This window comes from Annulohypoxylon truncatum (assembly GCF_022578515.1).
Source record: "Annulohypoxylon truncatum strain CBS 140777 unplaced genomic scaffold F4807scaffold_12, whole genome shotgun sequence".
Classification (NCBI taxonomy): domain Eukaryota; kingdom Fungi; phylum Ascomycota; class Sordariomycetes; order Xylariales; family Hypoxylaceae; genus Annulohypoxylon; species Annulohypoxylon truncatum.
This window is the reverse complement of record NW_025953798.1, coordinates 293,295-317,953: the sequence shown is the minus strand read 5'-3', so window position 1 is coordinate 317,953 and position 24,659 is coordinate 293,295. Positions and strand designations below refer to the sequence as shown.

The following is a 24,659-nucleotide window of genomic DNA, read 5'->3' as shown; positions in this document are numbered from 1 at the left end:
ATCCCAAAGACAACACTGCGTCTTGGTTGCGTAGACGAAGGGAATGTAGGCCAACAAAATAAACCATGCACCTTTAGAGCAAAAGGAGAAGGGCACAGTGAATAGGAAAAGTGGCCCTGGGGTTCGTTCTTCCTTGACGCAAAATTGAGATAAGCCATGGGGATCAGGGCAGAATATCTCAGAGTGTATGCAAGGAGTTCTTCGTATATAACGAAGGACTGGGTAGAAGGGGATAGTGGTGGTATAAGAGGGAGGAGAGAGATTCCTCTCCGTTGATTGGAATTGCTTTTTTTCATTCAATACCTAGCATTTAGGCATCCTGTCGTGGGCGCCCGTCTTTCGCGGAAGGCCCGGTATATACTCCCTTTCATCATGTACATACCCTTCTGTAGTTTTATGCGCCTGGTGTCTCCGTATGATACACGTCTTGGTACAAAATAGCGCGACGATGCGAGCGCGAAGAGGCGAGGTTCGTTTCGTTTTCATTCCAGTAAGTCGTCGCTCATGTCCCATCCCCAGCCCCAGCCCCGTCCACTTAACCTTCTCTTTTGCTAGAGTCCAACGTAGCAAAAATAAACCTTTCCTCGGCCCTCGATCCGTAGGCCGGGATTAAAAATGTTGGAATCCGGTAGTCCGGAATCCCCCCCCCCCCTTACTGGTTAGCCATCTTGATGGCCTCGGCCTCCTGGCGAGCCATAGCCAGCATGCGCTCCTCAAGCTTTTGGGCGTCGATGTACTTCTTGTTGATGCTGCGGTCGAAGGCGGCCTCCCGGTGGCGGCGCTCGACCTGGGCCATCTCGGCCAGCTCGTCGGCCGTGGGCTCCACCTTGGTGGCGCCCGTCTTGGCGAGGAACTCCTCGAGGATGGCGTCCGAGTGCACCTCCTTCATGTCGATGGTGACGACGCGCTCGCCCTCCTCCGGCTCCGGCGCCGGGTACTCGTTCGTTATGCTCGACCGCGGCTGCTGCGCGAGCGGTAGGGTGTTGAACTTGCTGACTAGCACGGACGGCTTGTTGGAGTCTAGCGCCGCTTGCCGGAAGTATATCGACATCTTCGCCGGCGCTGTTTGGTCCTCTGTTCGGTTGACGAGCATTGGGACTGCTGGGTTCCAGAATTTCAGGCGGGGTAGGCAGTCTCTCCAGAATTTCCTGTGCGAGGGGAAGAGACATGGTGGTTAGTCAAGTATAGCTAGGGTCGTCGCTGAATTTTATATTCTCAAGGACAAGATCGATGCTAGAGAGCATTGGAGGGTTATGAGATAAGGCAGTTCCTCGTACCTGGGCCCGAAGTGTCCATTATTCCATCTTTTGGCGAAGTCTAGATGTATCCGCGTGATCTCGGGCGGTAGTATCGCTGCGCCTGGGCCATGCCGTATCGCTAGCAACTAGGTCGTAACCTTCGTCAGAATGTGTATTCGGGCGTAACTGGCTTAAAGCTTTACCTTCTGGATTGGTATGTTAGCAGTGCATTTCATATCTCGTATAACGAAGGGTCTGTTGAGCGACAAGAAGATACTCTTTATTTTAGAGAAGTGCGGACAAATTGACAGGAAATAACTTACTTCTTGCAATATGTGCATACGCTTCCCTGGATTCACCATCTCGACAACCCTCCTGCGAGCTTTCTTGGCTCGCTATCAAGTTTTTCAATCTGGCTGGCGCGAGGTGGAAGAGGTAAAATGGATAGCTCTGACTTGATCGCCTGTGCATTGAAATTTCGGGGACCCCTGCTTAGTGCCGGTTATCGAGATTTTCCGATGCATATTGCGGGATTATCGCTATAGTAAACTTAACCCCTATTACCTAATCACACCTTTTTATCGACTTCATTCTTACAACAAACTGTAATTTTGAACTTTTCAACTCTTGGGATCACTTTATCTTTGATGATGGATAAGAATAGCTCTCCAGATAATACATTTCTTAGAGAAGATTCTCATCCAAGAGGTAGGGCATCGTTGAACTAGGACATGCTAAATGCCAGGATAGGTCAGGACAGCTTCGGGATGTATCATCATGAAACGAATTCTTATGAGCTTCCTCAAAGAGATAAATACCACGTCATGAGGAAAATACGACTTCATCTGACTGGCATGGTATATCCCAGTAGTTCTTTGTATGACAATATATGCGTTTTGACTCAGGTCATTCGACGAGATGGCTCGTAACAGTCAACTCAACTCTACTCTAGTATATAAGAGGTCTAAATTTCCCGATTTGTGAGTAAGAATCTCTCATCACATTATCTTCACTTCTCAAGGATTGGAAATCATTGGGAAATACGCAATTTCTTTGAGTCTGAATCATGCCATCTCAAGGTAATATTATCTCAACCGCAGGTTCTGGTGGCTCTAAGGACATTTTTCAGTATGCTCAGTTGAATCCTGCAAATTTTCACGCCAAGGTCTTTGCACTTAGTGATATAAACATGCAACAGGCTAAGGTTCCGGGCATAACCTTAAAGGACAATCGCTCAGGACCGAAACCCCTCAACATTGGAAAAATTGCAAAGGGCGCGCATGATAGAGAGGACCTAGAGGGTCTGGGGAAGAATCTTCTTGACTCCTTCGCTCTAATATTCGCTCAATCCGGCCCTGGCGGAGTTACCGCAACCGCCATGGAGAGAAACGATAAAGGACCACATGCATATGTTCTACACGTGGCCATGAATTATGGTCAGAATGGTTCATTCTCTGGTCTAACTAGGCGCATCGAAAAGTGGTTTGAATCGAGAGACCTAGGTTCTCAAGGACTTCAAGATAATCATGTTGACTATCCGGTCTCTGGAAATGCCCTCTGGGATGATATCCTCCAAAGGTGCTATCCAAACATCAGGAAGTCAATATACGAAGCCTGCTATGCAACGCTACGAAGTGTTTCCTACAAAGATGATTATCATTTCCGATTTGTCCGCGATTTGATTTTCGATGAAGCCTGCACCGAATCCAATAGAGAATTGCCCCCTCAAGCGAAGGGCCTGTTATCTATTTTAGATATCATATACTACTTGGGCGATTATAATTTGGTTGAGCCAGGCGTTTTTGAGCTTGAAGGCCAAGAGATTACCAGCATAAATACTAATCTTATGCACAAACTTACGAACCTATGTTATGAGCTATTGGATTCCTATGAGAATCCCATGCAAAAACTAATTGAGCGATGCTGCCAGAGTCCCCAGAATAGAAAAACCGAGAACAACACAATACAGTTTCCAAAATCGTTTCTAGAAAAATTTAGGCGGCTCATCTACATTGTCGCAGAATACTGTAGAGCATGGTATGATATGGTCCGTTTTAAGATGGATCATAGAGATGCCACTCTGAAAATAGAGTTAGTAACGTCAGGCAGATTCCCTAGGCCGATGAGCTTAAGAACGGTAGGGAATGAAGCATATTGTATCAAGATACATCATTATTATAAACAGTACATATCGGCTTACCTAAAGACCTCCCGAGAGAAGCCATGGCATTCGTCACTACCGAAACCCCTGAGGGAAACACGGAGTCGAGCCTTATCATTTGTGCATTGTGAGATGCATATATTAGAGGTATTGCTAAAAGAAGACAGTTCGATGTTTTTCAATTATATTGGTGGTAGCAAAGGCCCTTGTTGGCTCTGTTATCATGCTTTAACTAGGATGGCCCCTGAGTTCACGAGGAGACAGTCTCACTTAAAAGTGTATCCAAGATGGTTACCTCCAAATTTTGAAGGAGAAGCGAGAAACATGAAGCAGTTTTCCACGGTTCTCAAATTTCTGGATGATGAAATCTGGAAATTGATTGAACCAGGGCATGAAGAACGGGAGGAGCTCAAGACTGGTCCTGATTGTCCCGATGTGGAACGAAGGTTCTTATCACCGAGGACGGACGAGATACGCGCAGTAATAGGAGGCAAGCAGATATTAGTAGGCCTATCAGTTTCAAGAGAGGCCCTGGTGAGGTTAAATTGCCTAGGTTGACGTTTGTAAATATATAGAAATTCCCATATCTCATAGCTAGCGAGATATATATGCTATCCATGGTTAAGAGAACGTAGTAGTTAGGCGTCTGCCTGTAATAGCTTAGTTGTTAAGTTATCGTTTTGTCCTTCGTTTCCTATAGGGGTATGTCATGTTAAATACACGCTGGGTGCGGTTGTGGCCTTCTTCGCTTAGGGGCTTCGTCTCGAATTTAAATGGTATTATACAATCAATAGAAAGGGAATGAGATTCAAATCGCACTTCTCTAGAAACGTTGTAGGTTGGGCCGATAATGAAAATATCTCTGTCGACATTGAGGCGTAGTATTCCGGGGGGTCGGCCTAGAGGGAATGCCTCGCAATATTTGCAAGACAATGATATTGAACTTGAGGTCGTCATGTGGTGGACGTCAACGACGAGGCTATAGAAAGCATTAGATATCTCTCGGTTCTCGCGATTAATAGTTAATAAGGGTGAAGTAAGCTGGTTCATGGGATACACTGAGCCATGCTCGAAATGAATAACCACTAGTCGCTTTTCAGATTCCTGGTTTAAGAAGGCTCCCCAGATTTGCAAACGTAACTCGGTAGGAAGGTCTGAAAAGGTGGCAGGCTGAAGGTGCACCATTGTGTAGGAAGCTTACTGGAGGTTTGATACGATATCAGTTACGATTTGAGATGAATGCGATAAACATCTTATTATAACGACATTAAACTGCGCAGTGACATATATGCTGTCTTAACATATCCAACACCATTCCTAACATCCTTCAAAGGGAATTGGAATGAGAACGTGTGTGATCCTTGAAGCCTGATGATAATTATATGGATATGCTGGAAGGTCCTGGAACCATAAACTTCACACTGAGGGAAACGCAAAGACTCAAGCCTTGTATATTGCTCTTAGCTAAGGTAATATTCATTATTTAGTTTAGAAAGCAATGAGGAATGCCGACTGATCACTTGATAGGTAAATATAAATAGCATATGTATCTCTGCAACCAATCTCTAATTGTTGGCTGGCTTAGGAAGTTCAGGTTATGTACTACATCGTGATAGCCCAACACTGCTGATTCGGCCGATGCTTCTGAAAATCATATGCAAGTCATAAGATACGCTTAAGCATCCAACTTGGCGGGGAAGTTTCCAGCCTCTGTAGCATGTTAGATCTAGTTCCCACTTGCGTTATTTCGTTACTGGACTGACCTCGTTGATCATCCCACCGTTGGTACCATCCGCTCGGACATAGAGATCGGTAGGCAAGTAGGAACTAGGACCGTTAACATATCCGTTCCGTACATAGGGGTTAGATTGTTGGTAGCCGTACCTGACGGCATGGGGCAAAGTCCTCGCCCTTGGCGTTGATGCACTTGTGGTAATCAACGTAGTTTTGCCAGCAGTGCTTCGTCTGGTTCTGATTGGGAAATCGAGCGTCGACACCTAAACGGCGCGGGTTAGACGACTGTGTTTATTCGAGGGTTCGATATCGTCGCATATTTTTTCCCGATTCAATCGCATTATGGAATAAAGTATTTCTTACCAGCTAAATCACAATAATAATTAGTTGACTGTCAGAATTCGGAAGAAAGGATGTGGATTCAAATGGCTTGAGGGGATTCGGAGTAGAAACCTACCAGTGACGAACTTGAAGGGTTTTGTTTCACGCTCGTCGTCAGACATTTTAGCGACTTGGATGTTTGGTTTGGGTGGTGAGCGAGGTTGGCGGATTCAATGGCAATTCGGTTGTTGTAGAATGTAAAAATGATGATGTATTACGAGATTATGAGACTATTGAGAGTGAATGCTTGGAAGGAGCTTTCGGATAATGGGGTTCTTGCCGAATCGAATCATACAAGCGTTCATTTTAGGTGCCTCAGGCTTTTTGGGTGGCACTTGGTGGCATGATACAGTGGGCACTTGGGGGAGGAGGGCCCCACTACGATTATTTTCTACATTTTTACTGGTTGTGGCTTGAATCCAAGTTACCGAAGCTACTTTCCCCCCCAGAACCTTCCAACAACATCCAAGATCATTGATAAATCCATCTTCGATAGCCGAAAGCTAGAGCCTCAATAACGCACATCCCAAACGCCTACACAAATCTCCGCTCAATTCGACAAAATGTATGCTACTCGAGCTCTGAGAATGATGCCCACGAGGCGCATGATGTTCCCTATTCCTGTACGATCTTAGGCCCTTCTTCGCATAGCTATGACGTTTACTAACAACTCATAATAGAAGGAGGACCAAAGCGGTATGTTCTCATCCATCGCGACCCATTGACGCTTCAAAATATATACCGAGCTTCCGAAAGCATTCTTCAAAATACTACTGGGCAACAAATTAGATATTGACCGATAATACAGCGCACACCGTGTCTCAACGCCTGCGAAAATTGCGACAAATTCCAGCAGAGCTGCTCCCGCTCGGTTAGTCCACCTCACGGTCCAGATCTAATGCAAATTTCTATTTGGGCATTGTATTGATAGCGTTTCATGTTAGGCGTTGTCGTTGGCTTCGCCGTTTTCGCTGCCGGCTACTCCAGCTTCCGCAAGTTTAGGGTCGACAAGAACCTCCGTCTTAGCCGTCAAAACCGCAAGGAGGAGCCTTCGGATCACGGCGAGCACGCCGAACACTCCGAACACTAGAAAAATTCGTCATGGCAAGGGGGATGGAGTTGGAATTTGGCCAGTCGGAACAGGCTCACTAGGGAAGGGCGCGTTTTCGTTCAGAGAAGCATAGCACTGTACATGTGACCACCGGAGGTGGATATGGCAAATAAGGGAGATTGAGCGCGGTATAGACATTAGTCGCAAGCTCCTATCTTAAACACTTCTTTTCGTGTCCCATAATCCATTCCTGACGCCAACGCTATGCGATAAATCCAAGTAGGCCCCCCATGAGAAGTTCAAGCGACTCCCTCATTCCGGTTTGGGTCCGGCAACGTCTAGCCCTTCAAGTCCTTGCATAGGGTCATCTGGTCTGTCATCGTCTACGCCACTCTTAGGTGCTTCAGCTGTAGCACGATCTTCTTCACTGACTGCATGTTCGGCCAGCCATCGTTCCTGTTTCACTTGTTAGTAATCCAAGTACCCAATTGTGAATGAATATAGTTAATAGGGGGAAATATCATACCTGTTCCCAAATTGCCTTCTTGCTACCTAATCCTTCATCCGCGCTCTTGGGAGGTTTTGCGGCCGAGACTTTCAGGACTCTGCCAAATAACTCAGATTGATCCATGTTGTCGATGGCTTCCTTGGCATCTTCGGCATCCTCATACTCAACGTATGCGAATCCTCGATGCGGCTCAGTTGCGTTTGGCGCATCGCTCTTGGGCAGAGATATATCTGCGATTTCACCAAAGGGGATGAAGGCGTCGTGAATATTTACGCTGGTGACGACAGAGGCTAAACCTCCGACATAAACCGTAGCTTTCCAACGGGCAGCGTCTGTCATCTTTATGTTTTATCCCGGGATGTGCAGTTTCGATAGGATATTTTATTTCGTAGGTGAGCTGCGTTGGCATGAGCTTTAAGATCTGGCGAATAATATGCAACTGACAGGAAGTTTGGTGTGTGGCTAGTTGCGGCGAAAAGTTGAAAGTCCATGTCGTTCAATCCATGTAAATGAATATATTCACTTAAACCACACATATAATCCAGTCCTTACATAGCATATCAATATAGACTAAGCCTTTGACTCGTTACATGAATATTTTCATGATTTGTCAGTTCCTTCCATGATTTACATATTCATACATAGGTACCTGTAAATATAATATTTGGAAATTCTTATAGATTTCATGTTAATGTGAATCGTATACGTTTACTCGACCATAAAAGCTTCAATTAGATACTTTCCACTTGATATTACATAAGGTGGGTAGGGCGTCGTCATACCTCCTCGGCTGTTATCACGTGAAAGTGGTTTAGCAGGTGTGGCTGGTGCAGAGGTCCACAAGTTGGAACTTGGCGAAAGGGAACAGATTCCAGTAGTGCACGTCCTCGATTCTTGATTTGGTTTGGACTGTTGAGCTCATGCGCCCACACCTACAGGGACCGTTGGATCGTATTATCTGGCAACATAATGAATTCGTGTGTTCCCGCCTTTCTATTCTAGGCAAGCAAATCAACGAACATATCTCTCTACATCTCGGGTCCCTGCCAACATTCCTAGCTGGCCTAGAGTGCTCAATGCTAGTTGGCATTTAAGCTAATCCCCTGAGAATCTCTGGATACCCTCTCCTACATCCCTTCGAATCGATCGACCCTGACTAGCTTAAGCTGCCCCTCTACGTAGTATACGTGGTGTACGTGGTGTAGCCAACATGGTCAGATTGCGCGAGATCTCGCGTACTGCGGCCTTCGCCTGGTCGCCCGGTGCTGAAAAGCCATTGTTGGTTACTGGAACTAGAGCTGGAGCCGTGGACGCCGACTTCTCCGATGAGACAAAGCTGGAGTTATGGGACTTGAACCTTGACAGCCAAGAGCAAGGGCTTGAGCTCCAGCCCATTGCAAGTATTGCCGCCGATTCGAGGTAAATAGCTATGAGGATCACGGTGGTGAGTATACAAGGTTTGCTGACAGTCTACTACTAGGTTCTACGACATTGCTTGGGGTCAGCCCTCCGAAGACTACCCCCAGGGCATCATCGCTGGTGCTCTCGAGAACGGGTCGCTCGATCTTTGGGACGCCGAGAAGCTCATTGCCGGCGAGTCTGATGCTTTAATATCGCGAACATCGAAGCATACCGGTTCCATAAAGTCATTGCAGTTCAATCCTGTCAGACCCCAAATCCTAGCTACCGCTGGCGCCAAGGGCGAACTTTTCATTTATGACGTAAACGACCCCGAAAACGCTTTCCGTCTAGGCACCACGGCAGCTCGATCAGATGATTTGGAATGCGTAGCGTGGAATACAAAGGTTGCTCATATTCTCGCTACTGGTGGATCTGGTGGATTCGTCACTGTGTGGGACTTGAAGACCAAGAAGGCTTCATTAACACTTAATAACAACCGGAAGCCTGTCAGTTCCATTGCCTGGGATCCAAACAACTCCACGAAGTTGTTAACTGCTACACCCGATGATACAACCCCCGTCATCTTGCTATGGGACCTACGAAACTCCAACGCACCAGAGAGAACCCTACAAGGTCATGAGCAGGGCGTTCTGTCAGTGTCGTGGTGCCAACAAGATGGCGATATCTTGATTTCATGCGGTAAGGATAACAGGACATTGGTCTGGAACCCTCAGACAGGAGAACGTTATGGAGAATTCCCTGAAGTCACCAACTGGACATTCTCAACCCGGTTCCACCCTCATAACCCGAGTCTGTCGGCTACTGCATCATTCGATGGGAAGATTACCATCCAGACGCTGCAGAATACAAACCCCTCGGCCGTGCAGAGTACGACTCAGAGCAGCTTGGATGGTGAAGACTTCTTCACCCAAGCTCAGAGACAGCCTCAAGGCGCCGCTTTCTCTTTGTTAAAAGCCCCAAAGTGGCTCGAGACTCCCGTCGGAGTCTCATTCGGATTCGGTGGTAAACTAATCATATTTAAGCAAAACCCTCACCAACCTGGTCAAAAACGCTCCTCTACGATCCAAATCTCCCAGTTTTCTGTTGATTCAGACATTGGAACCGCCACCGAGAAGTTTGAGGAGTCCCTGAAATCTGGTGACATCACAGCTATTTGCGAATCGCATATAGAACAGGCGAAATCTGACGAAGAGAAGGCTGACTGGCGTGTTTTGGAAACACTGCTTGCTGACAACCCGCGGAAACAAATTGTTGATTATCTAGGATTCAACGAGGAGGAAACGCAGGATGAGCCACCCAACGGTGTGACGGACGAGACCACCGAGACAAAGGAGGCTGAGCCCGAGAAGCCGAAGAAGGGAGGAAAGGGACACAAGAAAACATTCTCGACTTTCTTCTCCGATGGAGCTGAAGGCGAGGAGGATTTCTTAGCGAGTCTTTCGGCTACGAAGGGTGCTAAAACGGATAACCCCTTCCATCTATTCCCCGATAGCGATACGGGTGTTGAAAAGCAGATTACAAAAGCGTTAATGTTGGGGCGATTTGAGAATGCCACCGAAATCTGCTTAAAGGAAGGCCGTATGGCGGATGCCTTCATGATTGCAAACTGCAGCGGAAAAGAACTTGTTGACAAGGTCCAATCTGCCTATTTATCCCAGAAGACTGGGATGCCAAGTTATTTGCGACTTTTAGGCTCCGTTATTGTTAAAAACCTTTGGGATGTCGTATACAACGCCGATCTAGCTGATTGGAAGGAGACTATGGTGACGCTTTGCACGTTTGCCGATCCGACCGAATTTCCAGACTTATGTGAAGCCCTGGGTGATCGCATCATCGAATCGGGCTCTAGGAAGGATGCTTCCTTCTGTTATTTAGTCGGCTCTAAGCTTGAGAAAGTTGTCGATATCTGGGTTCAAGAGCTAGAGGAAACCGAGAAGGCTGGCCTGGCCGAAGCCGATGATTCTACCTTTTCAATCCACGCAAGGTCTCTCCAACACTTCATCGAGAAGGTATCGGTATTCCGTCACGTAACCAAATTCCAGGATACGGAGACCGGCCTTCCTTCAGGTTGGAAGCTCTCCTCCCTCTACGACAAATATATCGAGTATGCGGATATTGTTGCGGCTCATGGCCAACTTGAGGTTGCTCAGAAATACTTGAGCCTTCTGCCAGCGAAGTATGACGCTGCGGACATGGCTCGCGAACGTGTGCAACTAGCAACGCAGAAAGTGGTCCACCAGCCTGCTACAAGGCAGCCGGTTCACAAACCCGCGGCTGCTGCACGTGCTTCCACTCGAACCGCCTCAGCACAAGGGGGATATCAACCGCCTCAACCTGCGACCGGTGTTAGCCCAGTTAACCCATATGCACCTCCGGCCGTCCAAACCCCTCCGGTAAATCCCTATGCTCCACCAACCGCCGGCAATCCGTACGCTCCTCAAGGGTACCAACCGCCACAGCCACAAATTGCTCAAGCACCTCAGCATCCGGGTTATGGCCCTCCCCCAACTTCTTTTGGAGGCCCCCCAAGGTCATCTACCCCGTCGTCGAAGCCTCCTCCAAGAGCTTCCGAGGCTGGAAACTGGAACGACGTCCCTATGGTAACGAAGGCTCCCCCACGAAGAAACACACCAAGCGCGACTCCTATCACTGCCCCCTTCGCTAACCAGGTGATGCCGCCACCGCAAAGTCCTTACGGCTCTCAACGAGCCACGCCACCGCCGCCTCCTCCTAAGGGCCCACCAACCGGAAGGGTAATGTCTCCTCTAGGCGGTCCTCCACAACCCGGACAACTACCACCTCCGCCTGGACCTGGATCTGCCGCAGCGCAAACGTACGCGCCTCCCCCTGGTGTTCAGACTCCAGGTGGTGGCCCTGGCCTGCCTCCGCCTCCGATGGGTCATGTCGTCCCTAGAATGGCCTCGCCTTACAACCCGCCGCCAGCGTCTACTCCCCCTACGAGCCGATACACTCCAGTACAGCCGCCTCAGGCCAATCCTTCCCAGCAACCTCCCTTAGGTCCTCCCCCTCATGGCAACCGAGCGCCCCCGCCGAACCCTTACGCTCCAGCTCCCCAAGCTGCACCAATTCACAACCAGTACGCCCCGTCCCCTTACGGTGCTCCACCAGTGTCTCAAGGACCACCCTCCACCGGTCCCCCGTCAGTGAGTGGCGGTGGTCCACCTGCATCAACATCACCGGCACCACCTCCGCCACGAGCCGCCCCACAACCGGCTCGACATCCCGCAGGTGATCGCTCCCATATTCCTCCTAGTGCTCAACAGTTAGTCGACATTCTGAGCCGCGACATGCAACGGGTAGCAGGCAAAGCGCCGGCTTCATTCGCTCCCCAGGTCAAGGATACGCAAAAGCGACTGGGTCTCTTGTTTGATCATCTCAACAACGAGGAATTAGTCAAGCCAGATACTATTGAGCAGTTGACCATTTTGGCTCAAGCGTTGGAAGCCAAGAACTACCCAGAAGCACAACGTCTTCAGGTAGAGATCCAACGGGATAAGACAGAAGAATGCGGCAACTGGATGGTATGTAAAACCCGCTTCTATCATTAGCATTAAGTACTCTTACTAATTGGAATCTAGGTCGGTGTTAAGAGGTTGGTCCAGATGAGCAAGGTCACGAACTAAGACCATTGCGGTCGTGCCAAATCCATACAAATTTTGATGTTTTGACGTTTTGACGTTTTCGAAAAGCATGACGAGGATGAGCTATCATGGTTCATGAAGTAGTAAAACTGTTGACGGCTATAAGTAGAGCGTGGTTACATAGATAGGTTACCCACTGAAATTCAAAATTTAGAATTCTGGGCAGTGTTCCTGAAGTAGTATATGTCACGATTGGCTTTTTGGTGTTCTTCAAGTAAGATGTGCGCTATGATGAAATCAACCATGCTCTTTTCTGTTACAAGAGCATTCACCTCCGTGTGGTCGATTTGATACTATAATGTACTAGAGGTCGTATGCTTACCGTCTTCGAATCCCCCTACAAATTAAAGAAGTACCGGGCACAACGGAGCTAGACGGACTTTAGGGGCGCTAGGGCTTAAGGAACTGAATCGTGCAGAAAAAGGGTCGTACAATATCACCAATTACCAACATCATCTATCTTTCAGCAGGATTTCATCAACGATGATTCATATTGACACGAAGCCCTGCTTCCTAAGCTAGCTTCGTTTGAAAGTTATAGTGGGATGGATAGGGGTTGATGTATTCAGATATAGACCAAGAAGATTTGTTATAAAGCCTCCACAGCTGCTCTTCGTAGGAGTTGACCAGAGAAATGAATAGACAAGAATTATAGTGACTTTAAGTGTATCAAAACGCATGTCTCCTAGAGTACCTAAGCGGTGACATTTATCCTGCTAGAAGCCCTATTCAACATGGACGAAACTGCCCCTAAACCTTACGTCCTACCAGCGAATGCAGTCTGGTTCAGTAGGTCACCCATCTAACCACATAGATAGCTTCATATTGGATAGGGCTGAATTAACGCTCAAAAGTCACCGGATGCTCCTCCGGCATCGGCCAAGCCCTTGCCCAGCACATCGCCAACAAGACCGCCTCCCAGCGCGTCGTAGCCACGGCCCGCAACCCGGCCTCGCTATCCGCCGCCACGTCCGGCATCCCGGACACGCCCGACGTTCTCAAGGTCGCGCTCGACGTCACCTCGCCGAGCGCCGTCGAATCCGCCTTCGACGCGGCCGTCGCGCGCTTCGGACGCGTGGACGTCGTCGTCAACAACGCGGGCTACAACCTCATGGGCGACGCCGAAGCCTCTCCGCCCGGTAACCTGGGTCCGCGCTTGCTCATGGACACGAATTTCTGGGGCGCCGTCGACGTGTCCAAGCGCGCGCTCGCCGTCTTCCGGGACGTGAACCCTAAGACCGGACAGATAGGGGGTGTTATCGTGAATGTGACGTCTATGGGCGGCTTCCTCGGGTCGCCGGGCAACGCGTATTACCACGCGACAAAGTTCGCTTTAGAAGGGTTCGCGGAGAGCGTCGCGAAGGAGGTCAGCCCGGAGTGGAATATCTACGTCACGTGCGTCGAGCCCGGGGGTACGAAGACGCGGTACGTGGGCGAGAATATGCGGAGGATGCCTAGACACCCTGCTTATGCGGAGGACCCGCAGAGCGCGACGACGGGGATGTTGAAGTTTATGGATACGCCGGAGATGCATGAGGGGTTTGCGAGCGCGGCGGAGGTCGCGGAGGGGGTTTACACAGTGGTGGGGAGTGGACGGCGCATTCCGATTCGGGTCCCGCTTGGGCGCGATTCGTGGAGGATGGTTATGGCGGAGGTGGAGAGGGTGAAGGCGGATTTGGAGGAGTGTAGGGATATTAGTTGTGCGATGGGGGTTAAGGACGCGGAGGAGATGGCGAGGTTGGTGAAATAAGCGGTTATCTACGAGATTCCCGAGTCTGATGATATAGACGCCGAGGTTTCATGGAGTAGGCGGCATTACGAAACGTGTAAAGTGTAAAATTCAACGAACTTAGACGTCACATCAGTCTTTAATCTTGCTTCATATTTGGGTTCATTGGTCTTATTCATTCCCTAAAGTACCTATCATCCCTAGCCCTAGTCAACAGAAGGCAAGGACAACATGGCAATTTCGTAGACGGGGGAACTAACACTGAGACTGGCTAAGGTCTCCTTGCCTTTCCGGTATGCCTTTCCTTGCCAGATCGTAGTATCGGCCCCTTTGCGTCATAAATGTCGACGTTATATTCTTCGTAGCCTAGTTACGAACTCAAGACTACAAGATGTCTGTCGATTGCGATCCCATCAAGGTAGTGTCCTCCTCAAAGGCCAAACTCCATGCGAACCGTATCAATTTGAATGCCTCCATCGAACATCCCATAGCTCACAACTTGAACTCATCCTTTCAAAAATTGTCCTTTCCTTCCATACAGTTGCGAATGTAGGGGTTACGAACCGATGCGTATGCAAATACCCTCGTTGGCCAAATTCCTGAGATAGTCGTACTGGAATTACATCCAATGGAGGAAAAGCGATGTTTCGAGGGGGTGCGTGTTTTAGACATGAGCCTCTATCGAATCATGTCTTCGTGGGTATCATTAACAGTGTGGGTGTAGTGCTGTCTTATTTGCTTTCCTCCTACTTCTCATCCTCATCCGAGGAACTCATGAATTCATCATCTTCATCAAAACCAGCGAATACTCCCGAAGCTGGCTTTTTTGATGTCGTTTTTGTCGCTGACTTGGTGGCTTTAGAGTCGCTAGCCTCCTCGGATTCATCTTCCTCACTAGAAGAGTCTTCTTTCATGGACTCTGTAGAGGTCGAGCCATGCGATGTGCCGAGAAGGTTGTCCTTGTAGTTTCCTGCCTTCATAGCGGCTAGAACCGCCTCGCGCGTTCGCTCAGCAGCCTCTTCTTTGTCCTCAACCCACTTGCCATCTAGGCGACCCTTCGTGCTGTTCTTAATTTCGTGCTCTTTCTCGTCTGCAAGGTCGACGATCTGCTGCCATCGTGCGCGTCGCTTCTCCTTCTCCTTCTGTTCCATCTCAGGCTTGATTGCCAGGTACTCGGCTAACGCCTTAGCTTCGTTGACTGTGCGCAGTCGACGTCCATCGAGGTTTCTGCTAGATCCGTTCTCATCGCCGCGGTTCTTCTTCTTCTTTGAGGACATTCGGCCACCAGCAGCTCGAAGCTGGGAGCCGAAACCACCTTTGCCACCGCATAGCGGAACTGATAATCGGAGAGAGACAAAGGAATCATCGCCGTTGCAGAGGTTAGATATTAGTTCATTAGAGCTGTGGAGGAGCTGCTTGTTTGAAAGAGTGGTCAAGATGAGTCGTGTGTCTGTTTGAGGTAATCGATCCTCAATGCGATCGTGGAGGTCGGAGAAAGTAGTAGTCGGCGGAACGGGGAATGATAGAGTAGGAGGTAGGCCTAAGCCTGAGAAGGTCGTAACAAAGACGTTGATATTTTTGGGCGCCATGATTACTACCTCGCACGATGAGATGGAGAAATCCGAGATGCCTCTATGCGGACGGGTGTTGACGTTGAAATGTTGTGAGGCAAAAAGTCTGGAGTTAAGATTTATAAAAGATGGCAATTGCCTAGGTGACGGATTGAGCGTTCTAGATGGCTGGACGGTTAAAGTGGACCTTATCAGATGCTGCCAAGGATTACTTATCAGTACGAAGTACTTAGATATTTAGGTACATCGTACTTACCTGAGATTTAAATTCTGAGCCACACTTAAAAGTTTGAATGAGTCCGTGCACGAGTGCATAAATGCACCCTAGCCACATAGCCCCACGAAATTCCTAGTTCGCTTCCTGCTCCACCATAGGGTTTTTGCGCACAACCAGAATTTCCCTAACTTCAATTCATCGCAAAAGTATCAGCCTGTCGTCTCCCAAATCAATCACGTCTACCCACCTTGTTCAACATCTTGCAACATAACAAACCGCCAAGATGCTGATTCCCAAGGCTGACCGCAAGAAGATTCACGAGGTATGATAATTAATTAATTTCGTCAAAATATAGGAATCGGCAAGCTAACCTTTTTTTCCTGCATAGTACCTCTTCCGTGAGGGCGTCCTCGTCGCGAAGAAGGACTTCAACCTTCCCAAGCACCCCGACATCGACACTAAGAACCTCTTCGTTGTCAAGGCCCTTCAATCCCTGAACTCTCGCGGCTACGTCAAGACTCAATTCTCGTGGCAATACTACTACTACACCCTCACCCCCGAGGGTCTCGACTACCTCCGTGAATGGCTTCACCTCCCCGCCGAGATCGTTCCCGCCACACACATCAAGCAACAGCGATCGCACGCTCCTCCCCGAGGAATGATGGGTGAGGGTGAGCGCGAACGCCGACCATTCGGCCGCGGCCGTGGAGGTGACCGTGGCGACCGTGGTGACCGTGAGGGTGGCTACCGACGACGAGATGCTGGTGAGGGCGGCAAGGAGAGCGGTGGTGCTCCTGGTGAATTCAACCCTCAATTGTGAGTTACCCAACGAACCTACACCTATTTGATATCCCCATACTTACCATAACTATTTACAGCCGTGGTGGATTCGGTCGTGGCCGTGGCGCTCCCCCCTCGTAGGGTGGAGATTCTACTACCCTTGAAAATCCCTTGGACGAACATGACGACCGGCGTGGACATGTACTCTAAGGAATGGAGCACCTGCATGGTCGCGCTTCTGCTCGCGTGATAGAAACTCGTGGGAGGAACCTCGGATGCACGGTTGGGAGTTATTAGGGGGGCTAAATCCTCGGGAATCATCAATGAATTATGGACATGCTTTTGCCGTGAAAAAAATCGCTTTCCCCAATGAAGCAGCTTCTGGCTTGGTGAAATAGGTCGATCGAGAGTGCAGATACTTAATCTGACAAGACTTTAATGGTCTATACGATAAAAGACTACAACCTACCGACGTGAAGAGAATTGATCTTCTTAAAGGTCTGTAGAGGGGTTGGATAAGAGATCGTTTGGCACATCCATCTATTTCCCTCCAGCCTGTCCAGCCTGGAATGTGGCAACATCCTACATTTACAAATTATGTGTAAACGGCTTGAAATCGAAGGTATGTATGTGATGAGGAAGCCACAGGTATCGCTATCCACGGATGGTTATGTCTAGGAGGTAGGTATCGGTATAAATGTTTCTCCAGTATCGTACCTGCTCTGCTACCTGACTTATAAGCCGGAGATATCCGCCAGCCCCAGACTGGCTAATGTAAAACGGAAACGGCGGTCTCCTTCGACTACTACCTATGTAGCATTTCCTAACTCGCTCATATTCGATATTCGGCGAGACTTCTGGCCAGTCCCATCCTTTAACCACCGATCGATCAACATCGATGTGCCAAGCCATCCGGAGTGGTCCGAATATGACACCGACCAATTATGGCATGAAACTTGTATATGTAGAGCAAACATAAATTGCGTAAGCAGGTAAGTCGCCGCGAACCAGCTAATTCGGCACACGCAGATTGATACGGTTTCCCCAAACATTGAACCGCATGCATATCAAATCTGAAACCATTACTAACAATAATTAGAATACAGTGTACCTGCGTAGACAGATGTGCGTTCAAGTATCGCCATGATCGTCTCCAATATCACAGATGATATATAATGAATTGGGGCTGTGTTCATGATACATCAACCACAACCTATTGGATTGTGGTTAGATAAAATATTAGCTGGCACACGACCGCGACATGCTTGGTCCCGAGAATTCGTCACTGAACAAACTACAAGTGTAGTGATACTTCCAAGACATCGAGGCACTTAACGCTAAACGCGGTGCTACATATATCCAATCCTTCAACACATGGCTTCGGAGGTTAATTAATTAATCGGACTGAAGGCGGGACAAGGCGGGATACTTTCCAGAACACGCCAGCCCCATCACGCATATTATTCGACAATGGTCGATTAATATGAGGGGTTATCTTACATTGCAACGAACTCTATCCTCATCCAGTCATCAACCGCGGGGGTCAAGTGACAACCCAGAGCTTTCTGAGTTAAGAAAGCTGGCCGAGCCATCCGACAACAGATTGAAATTGAAACTTATTCAGCCTTCAACATGTCATCTGATAATGCCAATGCCATTGGCCTATGGTATAAGCAGCCGTAGTCTTCAACACGGAGATACGAATTACCGGCAGACGAGGGTTAAGACAGAACCTTTTGCAAAGAATCGTGATGACGCTACAGAAGCCAAGCGGGATGACGTCTAGATCCGATCAACATTATAGAGGGGCTGTTTTCTTTCACACCTTTATCGGACCATTTTTTTCAACGGCAGTGTCTCCGGCCAGGCTAGCCAGCTTCTGCAAGTAGAAATTATTTGAGTGGGGCCAGTGACGCTCTCATCTCCAAGACATCACGGAGTACTTGTTCTATCGAGCTATACTCCAGTGGGTCCTACTTCCGGTTAGTCAAGCTTTGGAACCCAATCAGCCGGGGGTTAGCTTGTCAAGTTACCTGCGTGGTGAACGCATTTGTAGCCCATGGCGGGGTGAAGCGGCGAAGGCCTGAACTAATGCCCCTCCTTTTGCCCTCCACTGCCTCGTACAGGCAAACCCATCATGGGAACCACCAATCTGTGAATACTAGGTTGGGGCTCGTTCCTTTCTCCTTCCCGCATGATACCTAATAAGAGGACCTTCTCCCCGAATTTTGTATTTCTCCCAAGCTTCCTTCCTGACCATATTACAAAGAAATTGTCTACGTCAGTTTAACATACCACCCACCCTCCTAAGCTTCTTTGTCCGTCAGGTGTTTATCCGTGACATTGATTCTGCTAGAGTTCTCTTGTAAACAGCTCTTGTTTCAATACCCCTCATCACACGATAGACCTAGAGTCTTTACCAAACAATATGGCTTCACTCCCAAAGACCATGAAGGCTCTCCGGTAAGCACCATTTTTCTGCTTAGAGCTTCTCAAATACAGAACGTGTTACTTGGGGAAGCTCACTAAGCTCTCTTAAAACTGCTTTACGTGCGTAGTCCACTAACAGCTATAACCTTCGTAGATATGAGAAGCCAGAAGATTGGAGCATCGTCGAGGTTCCTCTACCTAAGCTACGGGCCGGTGATGTTCTAGTCAAGGTCAAGGTAAGTCAATTCGTCTTACCTTCGTGACCACAAACAGTTCTGATAACGTGGAATTGCTCTAGGCTTGTGGTGTCTGTGGTACCGACTTACACATCCATGAGGGTGAATTCATAGCTGAATTCCCCTTAATTCCTGGCCACGAAACCATTGGCGAAGTTGTTGGTAGGGTTCCTAATTGTGGTAGAGTGTATTGTGAAGTAGGAAACTAATAATCTCCGTTAGCATTTGCCGATGACGTAAAAGGCTTCGAGGTGGGCGACCGCGTCGCCGCTGATAACTCGGAGCTCTGTGGTCACTGGTAAGTAGAATGCTATACAGTTCCTCACCCAGAGATCATTGCTAACTGCCACCTACAAGCTTCTATTGCCGAAGAGGACAGGAACTTCTCTGTGAAGACTTCAAGGCCCACGGTGTTCTTGGACTTGATGGTGGTTTCGCTGAATATGTACGCGCTCCTAACCATTTGCATAGCATCCAACTCGCTAATTTGGCTTTGCCGAAATGTAGGCTTCCTACACCCAAGGCCGTCTCTTTAAACTTAAGAACATTAGCGATGTCGACGCTACCCTAATTGAACCTGCCTCTTGTGCCATGCATGGTTTAGAAAAGATTGCCCCGAAGGCCGGTTCCCACGCTCTGTTGATCGGTGCTGGTCCCACCGGTCTTATGATGGCACAATTCCTGTATGGATGGCAATTGACCCTTACCAAGGAATATTTCTAATAATTTTCAACAGAAAGCACAGCGGTGTTTCGCAATTAACTATTGCGGCCCCTGAGGGTTCCAAGATGGAACTAGCCAAAAGCCTCGACGCCGGCGATTTCTATGTTCCTCTCTCTCGATCGAACTCGGCTCCGCAATGGGAACAGATCAAGAAGGACAACCCATATGGTTTCGACATCGGTTAGTGAAGAGAGAAATATTAGTGGTGATGATCGCACTAACACACATGCAGTCGTTGAGGCCAGTGGTAGCTCCAAGGTGCTTGAAGATGCCATCAACTATGTCCGCCGAGGAGGCAAGCTTGTCTGCTACGGTGTCTACCCCAACTCTGCTCGCGTCTCTTGGGCGCCATCCAAGATCTTCGGTGACGGTAAGCTAGATGGTACAAATGCTTGTTATGAACTGAGACTGATTGAAATTAGAAATTACCATCATCGGCTCCTTCTCCGAGACTTACATGTTCCCAGCTACTGTTGACTACCTAGACAGCGGCAAGGTTAAGACTAAAGGCATTGTCAACAAGACCTTCAAGCTTGAGCAATGGGGTGAGGCTCTGGAGAGCATCCGGAACAAATCGGCCATCAAGGCCGCCATCGTTTTCGACTAAAGTAGAAGTCGTAGGGCGTGTCTCAAAAAATAAAAAATAAAGATACCAATGGTGAAGGACACCAGCTAGATAGAATGTAGTCAAAACAGGCTCTATCTTAAATAGAAGACAAAATTTCCGATTCGTTGTCCCACTTGTCCATCCTTCTATGCAGATCTGTAGACGACGGGGCCTAAGATCACGGTTAGCACCAGCCAATTAAAGATACTATATCTTCCAAATGGGGATACGGAATTCGAGCGGAGTAACTAGTTGAGATGTCAGGAGCACGTCATTCGTCAGGTCTATCATCCTGTCGTCTATATAAGCATCGAGGACCCCACGACCTTGATGGCCGACCCCGTCTTCTGGGACAGTCACTTATGCAGGTGTAAAGTACATCCATATTAATCAATCCTACCCCATTCTTTCCCAGGCCTCCTACCGAGTCTTCCAACTTAGCCTAAGCCCAGTATGCCAACTGCTGTCGTGACGGGAGCTAACTCGGGCATCGGCTTTGCCTTCGCCCAGCTCCTTATTCGAAAGGTATCGCCCGTTTACATGTCTCTTTCCTCAGGGCTTACTTCCGGTATTTGATATACTGCTAGAGTTTTATAGATACCTAATGCTTTGTCACTCTAACTATATCTAAAGGGCTACTCTGTCACTGCCGTCGACGTGAATGTCGGTGATAACATCAAGTCGCTGGGATGCGCAACCGCACAAGTGGATGTATCATCTCCCGACTCAATCGCCGCGTTTAAAAGCAACTACGGTTTCGGGTCTCTCGATTTACTGCTGAATATCGCCGGAGTCTCGGTGCCCCATGATAAGGACGCGTTGTCGGCTGTTTCACACGACACGCTAACGAAGGTATTTGGCGTGAATACCTTCGGTCCGCTACTCCTCACCCAGGCTCTTCTCCCGAATCTGCTCCTTTCGAAGACCCCGAAGCTAGGTGTCATGTCCAGCCGCATGGGGAGCATCGCGGATAACTCCTCCGGCGGCTCGTACTCGTACCGCGCTAGCAAAGCCGCCGTGAATGCTATCTTCAAGAGCCTGGCGGTTGATCTGAGGGGTAAGGGGGTTACGGTCGTGATCATGCATCCCGGGATCACGAGGACGGGGATGACGGCTGGGATGGACGGGATCGAGAGCGCGGCGGGGCCGGAGGAGGTGGCGGAGAAGTTGCACGGGGTACTGGAGAACAAGGGGCTGGAGGAGACGGGGAGGTTTTGGCATAGGGATGATTATGAGTTGGAGTGGTAGGTTATAGGTAAACTGCGGGGAATAAATTGCAATTTTGGGAGATTAGTAGGCATAGTTAAGGGGGGATTTCTTTTTTCATTACTTAGTGGAAGCCTCTGATGGCGACCTGTCAACGAAACTACCTGGATATTTCTGAGTATTCGAATAGGGCAAAACAAATCTGTCCCAATTCCTAACGTAGCCCGACGTCCTAAAACTCCACAAAACTCCTTGATAACCCCCTAAACGTATCCCCCTCCCCCTTTTTTCCATTTCTTCAAGACCCCCCAAACTGCCGATGCCTCAGACCTGGCTGCCCTTCATGAACCACCGTCCTCGCCAGCGGAACACCTTGGGCGACTCGGGCTTCGGCTCCTCGTACGTGAGGCCGAGCTCCTTGCGCAGCTTCCAGACGCCCGCGATCGGCACGTCGATCCCCTTGACGGCCTCGTCGCACCAGCCGGCGCCCGCGCATCGCTTGCCGACCAATCTGGCCTTGCCCTCCGCGAGGCCTAGCGCCGCGGCGCGCTTGTCCGCGACGCCGTATAGCGTGACATCGAAGTCCTTAGATCGCATGTCGAGGCGGCCTTTGAGCGCGGCTATTACCACTCCTTCATCTCCGCCTCCACCACCGTCGTGGTCGGAGTCGTTGGAATCCGCGCGGTCGTCGTGAGAGTTGCTGCGGATCTCAAACTCGCAGATGGAGAAGGATAGCTCGACCGGGCTCGGGTTCTTGACGTGGAAGGTCACGGTCAGGGTCGTGCTTCCCGAAGAAAGCGCGGCGCCGAAGGCGCTGAGGCTGCTGGATGTGCTGGGGCGCGCGGTGGTAGAGGCGCGCTTGACGGCGACGGAAGTCAGCGCCATTCCCGGGACGGGGACGTCGCGCTCGTACGGCAGCGAGCGCGGGCCGATGCCGAAGGCGGCGACGGTGACAGCGCCCTGCCCGTTCTTGAGCGAGAGGGTCGCGCTCTTGGAGCTCAGGACTTCGCGCACGAAGGATAGGAGCGCGGCCTTGTCGGTGATGGCTACGAACTGGTTCTGGATCGCGATGTACGCGCCGCCCGGCATGGTGTGGAATTCTGGTAAGGTGATGGTGCCGAAGCGGCCTGCGGGCCCGCAGAGGTCGATGGTCATGGGCGCGAGAGTGGCTTTGGCCGGGCCGGTGTTAGTGGCGCGGGCTTCGAGGGAGACGTGGAAGGATCTATGTTTTTTCGGGTTAATGATGGCGGGAAAGGGGGAAGGAAGGTTAGGGAGATTAGGGGTACGGAAGAGAAAAACTTACGCTTCGGTTACATTGCTGATACGGATCAGGGTGATGTCCAGCTTGCTATGTTTGAGGATAGCCTCGAAGACGTAGTTAAATCCGATCTCCATGTGTTGCGTATGCTGCTCGAGGATACCTTGGAAGCTGAAATCCATGACCGAAGCAATCTTTCCAAGAACCCAGCCACTGACGGCCCCTTTGGGCATTTTGGGAGAGGGCTCTTTTTTTTTTTTTGGCTGGGTTCAAACTTGGCACTGTTACTCATGCGTGAATGGTGGTGGTTTGAAAGGAAGGCCAATGAAGGGAAGAAAAGGCGTGTTTGGGTTCGGGTTTGGTGATTGTGCTGCGCACAAAATGCTGCGTGGTTGGGCGCATCCCATGGTGAGTGTGACTCTTGCAAACTTTGACTGGATTGCTGCCGTGACGGTGAAGGGAATCACGTCGAGGAGATTCGTAGATATGAATCTGTTGGGCCATACTGGTCATGGTCGTTTCACACGTTGAGGGATGAAGCCGTCCGAATGGATACTGCACAGAACAGATGATAAAGCCATCATCCCTCATAAAAGAGCGGTATTGTCCTCACACAAAAATGATGAGTTGTCTTCATACCATTACATAGAATTGGCTTTCTCATTGTAGCGATAAAGGTAACTTGTCAAGGCTTGTCAAATCGTCGACTGATAACCTTGCCTTCGCCTTACAAAGCTCCTGGGAATCAGGCTAGACCGTCTCTTTATATAGCCTTCTGTTGGAACTTAGGGATAGACCTTTTTGAATAGATTAGCTAGATATCTCGAGATGCTTTTCCTTAAGTTATTGAAAAGGGGCTCTGTCGCTAAGACATTAGGGGAAATTTACTCCTTTTTCAAGTAAGCTTGACTTAGGACGGCTAATGGTACAAGTACTCAATGATAGGAACATAAGGGCCGGTTGCATTTTAATATTAAGTTGTTTGAACCTGAGCTCACCATATAAAAGCGAATATAATCTAGGAAGTGTCAAGTTGACATCTTCTCATCCGCTTGGAATGGGGTGCCTTACCTACCATGTATGAAAGCACAATCCCCTGACTATATTAAATCGCTACATCAAATTGCTGTATTTGGAAGCCAGTACTGACCACCTACCGGTCAACGAATTGTAGTTGACAAAACCACCGGCAGGTACTCATAATGCCAACTGGCCTTAAGGCAAGCGTAGTAAGGTATCTATTGAATGCCATCATCTCCCCTATACGGCCGTACATGGCATCACGATCCCCTACAATGGACTACATCTAACACGACTGTAGTAAGCGCCAGATATTATGGGGAATACGACGTGGCAGCGGAAGAAGATACCTAGTGAACATCTACCCTTTCTGTAAAGCCTATTTTTGAGCTGGTCGTCTGTTTTGATTCCAATCATTAGATGTGCTTCTACTTTGCGAAACGCAGTTCCGATCAACTTGGAAACGAATGGCGATAAACCTCTGGAAGATGCTTTGATAGATAAGCTCTATTCGGACATCACTCGTGAGAGAGAAATATCCTCCTCACGCCGTCTGATGTCCCGTCAATAAGATCCATATGTTGAAGTTTGTGCAGTAGCCTCATGGTGGCCCTTCTCCAGTGAGAGGACGAGTAAACGGTAGCTAGGCTTGAGTTGGACGCCGTCATATTTCACGTCGTTTCCATTTCATGGCATTCCCTTCGATTGCTTCAATTGGGAAGTTC

The 24,659-nt window shown here is 49.0% G+C and overlaps 11 protein-coding genes across 11 annotated transcripts; 6 read left to right on the top strand and 5 right to left on the bottom strand.

The window, feature by feature from the left end:
• Positions 1 to 483: 483 nt before the first annotated feature.
• On the bottom strand, positions 484 to 1,664 carry F4807DRAFT_53393 (CI-B8 domain-containing protein). Its single transcript, XM_048003171.1, has 3 exons — positions 1,562 to 1,664; positions 1,278 to 1,384; positions 484 to 1,148 (listed from the first exon to the last, which is right to left on the bottom strand). Exons 1-3 carry the CDS (start codon positions 1,598 to 1,600, stop codon positions 653 to 655), a joined length of 642 nt encoding a protein of 213 aa, XP_047855125.1. The 5' UTR covers positions 1,601 to 1,664; the 3' UTR covers positions 484 to 652.
• A 2,971-nt stretch (positions 1,665 to 4,635) lies between these two features.
• F4807DRAFT_53360 (cytochrome c oxidase polypeptide vib-like protein) lies at positions 4,636 to 5,806 on the bottom strand. Its single transcript, XM_048003170.1, has 4 exons — positions 5,591 to 5,806; positions 5,284 to 5,396; positions 5,163 to 5,226; positions 4,636 to 5,109 (listed from the first exon to the last, which is right to left on the bottom strand). The coding sequence occupies exons 1-4, from the start codon at positions 5,634 to 5,636 to the stop codon at positions 5,075 to 5,077; spliced, it is 258 nt and encodes an 85-aa protein (XP_047855124.1). The 5' UTR covers positions 5,637 to 5,806; the 3' UTR covers positions 4,636 to 5,074.
• A 271-nt stretch (positions 5,807 to 6,077) lies between these two features.
• F4807DRAFT_459445 (uncharacterized protein) lies at positions 6,078 to 6,604 on the top strand (the record flags this gene model as incomplete). Its single annotated transcript, XM_048001363.1, has 4 exons — positions 6,078 to 6,137; positions 6,195 to 6,210; positions 6,323 to 6,385; positions 6,459 to 6,604. The coding sequence occupies 4 exons, from the start codon at positions 6,078 to 6,080 to the stop codon at positions 6,602 to 6,604; spliced, it is 285 nt and encodes a 94-aa protein (XP_047855123.1).
• F4807DRAFT_53351 (uncharacterized protein) lies at positions 6,455 to 7,515 on the bottom strand. Its single transcript, XM_048003169.1, has 2 exons — positions 7,092 to 7,515; positions 6,455 to 7,021 (listed from the first exon to the last, which is right to left on the bottom strand). The coding sequence occupies exons 1-2, from the start codon at positions 7,410 to 7,412 to the stop codon at positions 6,878 to 6,880; spliced, it is 465 nt and encodes a 154-aa protein (XP_047855122.1). The 5' UTR covers positions 7,413 to 7,515; the 3' UTR covers positions 6,455 to 6,877.
• Positions 7,516 to 7,958: 443 nt separating this feature from the next.
• F4807DRAFT_53308 (uncharacterized protein) lies at positions 7,959 to 12,537 on the top strand. Its single transcript, XM_048003168.1, has 3 exons — positions 7,959 to 8,492; positions 8,554 to 12,037; positions 12,095 to 12,537. Exons 1-3 carry the CDS (start codon positions 8,284 to 8,286, stop codon positions 12,137 to 12,139), a joined length of 3,738 nt encoding a protein of 1,245 aa, XP_047855121.1. The 5' UTR covers positions 7,959 to 8,283; the 3' UTR covers positions 12,140 to 12,537.
• A 70-nt stretch (positions 12,538 to 12,607) lies between these two features.
• F4807DRAFT_421983 (uncharacterized protein) lies at positions 12,608 to 14,024 on the top strand (the record flags this gene model as incomplete). The annotated part of the gene is made up of 1 exon (XM_047997628.1): positions 12,608 to 14,024. A coding segment is annotated over exon 1 (634 nt), but the record flags the coding sequence as incomplete, so codon positions are not given.
• On the bottom strand, positions 13,994 to 16,034 carry F4807DRAFT_53213 (telomere stability and silencing-domain-containing protein). The gene is made up of 2 exons (XM_048003167.1): positions 15,714 to 16,034; positions 13,994 to 15,655 (listed from the first exon to the last, which is right to left on the bottom strand). The coding sequence occupies exons 1-2, from the start codon at positions 15,789 to 15,791 to the stop codon at positions 14,633 to 14,635; spliced, it is 1,101 nt and encodes a 366-aa protein (XP_047855119.1). The 5' UTR covers positions 15,792 to 16,034; the 3' UTR covers positions 13,994 to 14,632.
• Positions 15,958 to 16,595, top strand: F4807DRAFT_459440 (uncharacterized protein; the record flags this gene model as incomplete). The annotated part of the gene is made up of 3 exons (XM_048001362.1): positions 15,958 to 15,996; positions 16,063 to 16,490; positions 16,553 to 16,595. 3 exons carry the CDS (start codon positions 15,958 to 15,960, stop codon positions 16,593 to 16,595), a joined length of 510 nt encoding a protein of 169 aa, XP_047855118.1.
• Positions 16,596 to 18,882: 2,287 nt separating this feature from the next.
• On the top strand, positions 18,883 to 20,450 carry F4807DRAFT_459439 (GroES-like protein; the record flags this gene model as incomplete). The annotated part of the gene is made up of 9 exons (XM_048001361.1): positions 18,883 to 18,917; positions 19,039 to 19,120; positions 19,183 to 19,282; positions 19,343 to 19,418; positions 19,478 to 19,565; positions 19,628 to 19,803; positions 19,857 to 20,023; positions 20,076 to 20,213; positions 20,266 to 20,450. 9 exons carry the CDS (start codon positions 18,883 to 18,885, stop codon positions 20,448 to 20,450), a joined length of 1,047 nt encoding a protein of 348 aa, XP_047855117.1.
• A 268-nt stretch (positions 20,451 to 20,718) lies between these two features.
• On the top strand, positions 20,719 to 21,867 carry F4807DRAFT_421971 (NAD(P)-binding protein). Its single transcript, XM_047997627.1, has 2 exons — positions 20,719 to 20,975; positions 21,084 to 21,867. Exons 1-2 carry the CDS (start codon positions 20,904 to 20,906, stop codon positions 21,696 to 21,698), a joined length of 687 nt encoding a protein of 228 aa, XP_047855116.1. The 5' UTR covers positions 20,719 to 20,903; the 3' UTR covers positions 21,699 to 21,867.
• Positions 21,868 to 21,980: 113 nt separating this feature from the next.
• F4807DRAFT_459437 (uncharacterized protein) lies at positions 21,981 to 23,147 on the bottom strand (the record flags this gene model as incomplete). The annotated part of the gene is made up of 2 exons (XM_048001360.1): positions 21,981 to 22,878; positions 22,960 to 23,147. The coding sequence occupies 2 exons, from the start codon at positions 23,145 to 23,147 to the stop codon at positions 21,981 to 21,983; spliced, it is 1,086 nt and encodes a 361-aa protein (XP_047855115.1).
• Positions 23,148 to 24,659: the final 1,512 nt, after the last annotated feature.

What these genes read in the sequence shown, in the direction of transcription:
- F4807DRAFT_53308 (XM_048003168.1), top strand. Translation starts at nt 8,284, where the DNA reads ATGGTCAGATTGCGCGAGATCTCGCGTACTGCGGCCTTCGCCTGGTCG. An exon ending in AGTATTGCCGCCGATTCGAG is followed by an intron (nt 8,493 to 8,553) that starts GTAAATAGCTAT and finishes GTCTACTACTAG; the next exon opens with GTTCTACGACATTGCTTGGG. An exon ending in AAGAATGCGGCAACTGGATG is followed by an intron (nt 12,038 to 12,094) that starts GTATGTAAAACC and finishes ATTGGAATCTAG; the next exon opens with GTCGGTGTTAAGAGGTTGGT.
- F4807DRAFT_421971 (XM_047997627.1), top strand. Translation starts at nt 20,904, where the DNA reads ATGCCAACTGCTGTCGTGACGGGAGCTAACTCGGGCATCGGCTTTGCC. An exon ending in CCCAGCTCCTTATTCGAAAG is followed by an intron (nt 20,976 to 21,083) that starts GTATCGCCCGTT and finishes CTATATCTAAAG; the next exon opens with GGCTACTCTGTCACTGCCGT.
- F4807DRAFT_53213 (XM_048003167.1), bottom strand. Translation starts at nt 15,791, where the DNA reads ATGTGGCTAGGGTGCATTTATGCACTCGTGCACGGACTCATTCAAACT. An exon ending in GCTCAGAATTTAAATCTCAG is followed by an intron (nt 15,656 to 15,713) that starts GTAAGTACGATG and finishes AATCCTTGGCAG; the next exon opens with CATCTGATAAGGTCCACTTT.
- F4807DRAFT_53393 (XM_048003171.1), bottom strand. Translation starts at nt 1,600, where the DNA reads ATGGTGAATCCAGGGAAGCGTATGCACATATTGCAAGAA. An exon ending in GTATGCACATATTGCAAGAA is followed by an intron (nt 1,385 to 1,561) that starts GTAAGTTATTTC and finishes GTTACGACCTAG; the next exon opens with TTGCTAGCGATACGGCATGG. An exon ending in AATGGACACTTCGGGCCCAG is followed by an intron (nt 1,149 to 1,277) that starts GTACGAGGAACT and finishes CCCCTCGCACAG; the next exon opens with GAAATTCTGGAGAGACTGCC.
- F4807DRAFT_53360 (XM_048003170.1), bottom strand. Translation starts at nt 5,636, where the DNA reads ATGTCTGACGACGAGCGTGAAACAAAACCCTTCAAGTTCGTCACTG. An exon ending in ACTTTGCCCCATGCCGTCAG is followed by an intron (nt 5,227 to 5,283) that starts GTACGGCTACCA and finishes TAACGGTCCTAG; the next exon opens with TTCCTACTTGCCTACCGATC. An exon ending in ACGGTGGGATGATCAACGAG is followed by an intron (nt 5,110 to 5,162) that starts GTCAGTCCAGTA and finishes AACATGCTACAG; the next exon opens with AGGCTGGAAACTTCCCCGCC.
- F4807DRAFT_53351 (XM_048003169.1), bottom strand. Translation starts at nt 7,412, where the DNA reads ATGACAGACGCTGCCCGTTGGAAAGCTACGGTTTATGTCGGAGGTTTA. An exon ending in AGAAGGCAATTTGGGAACAG is followed by an intron (nt 7,022 to 7,091) that starts GTATGATATTTC and finishes CAAGTGAAACAG; the next exon opens with GAACGATGGCTGGCCGAACA.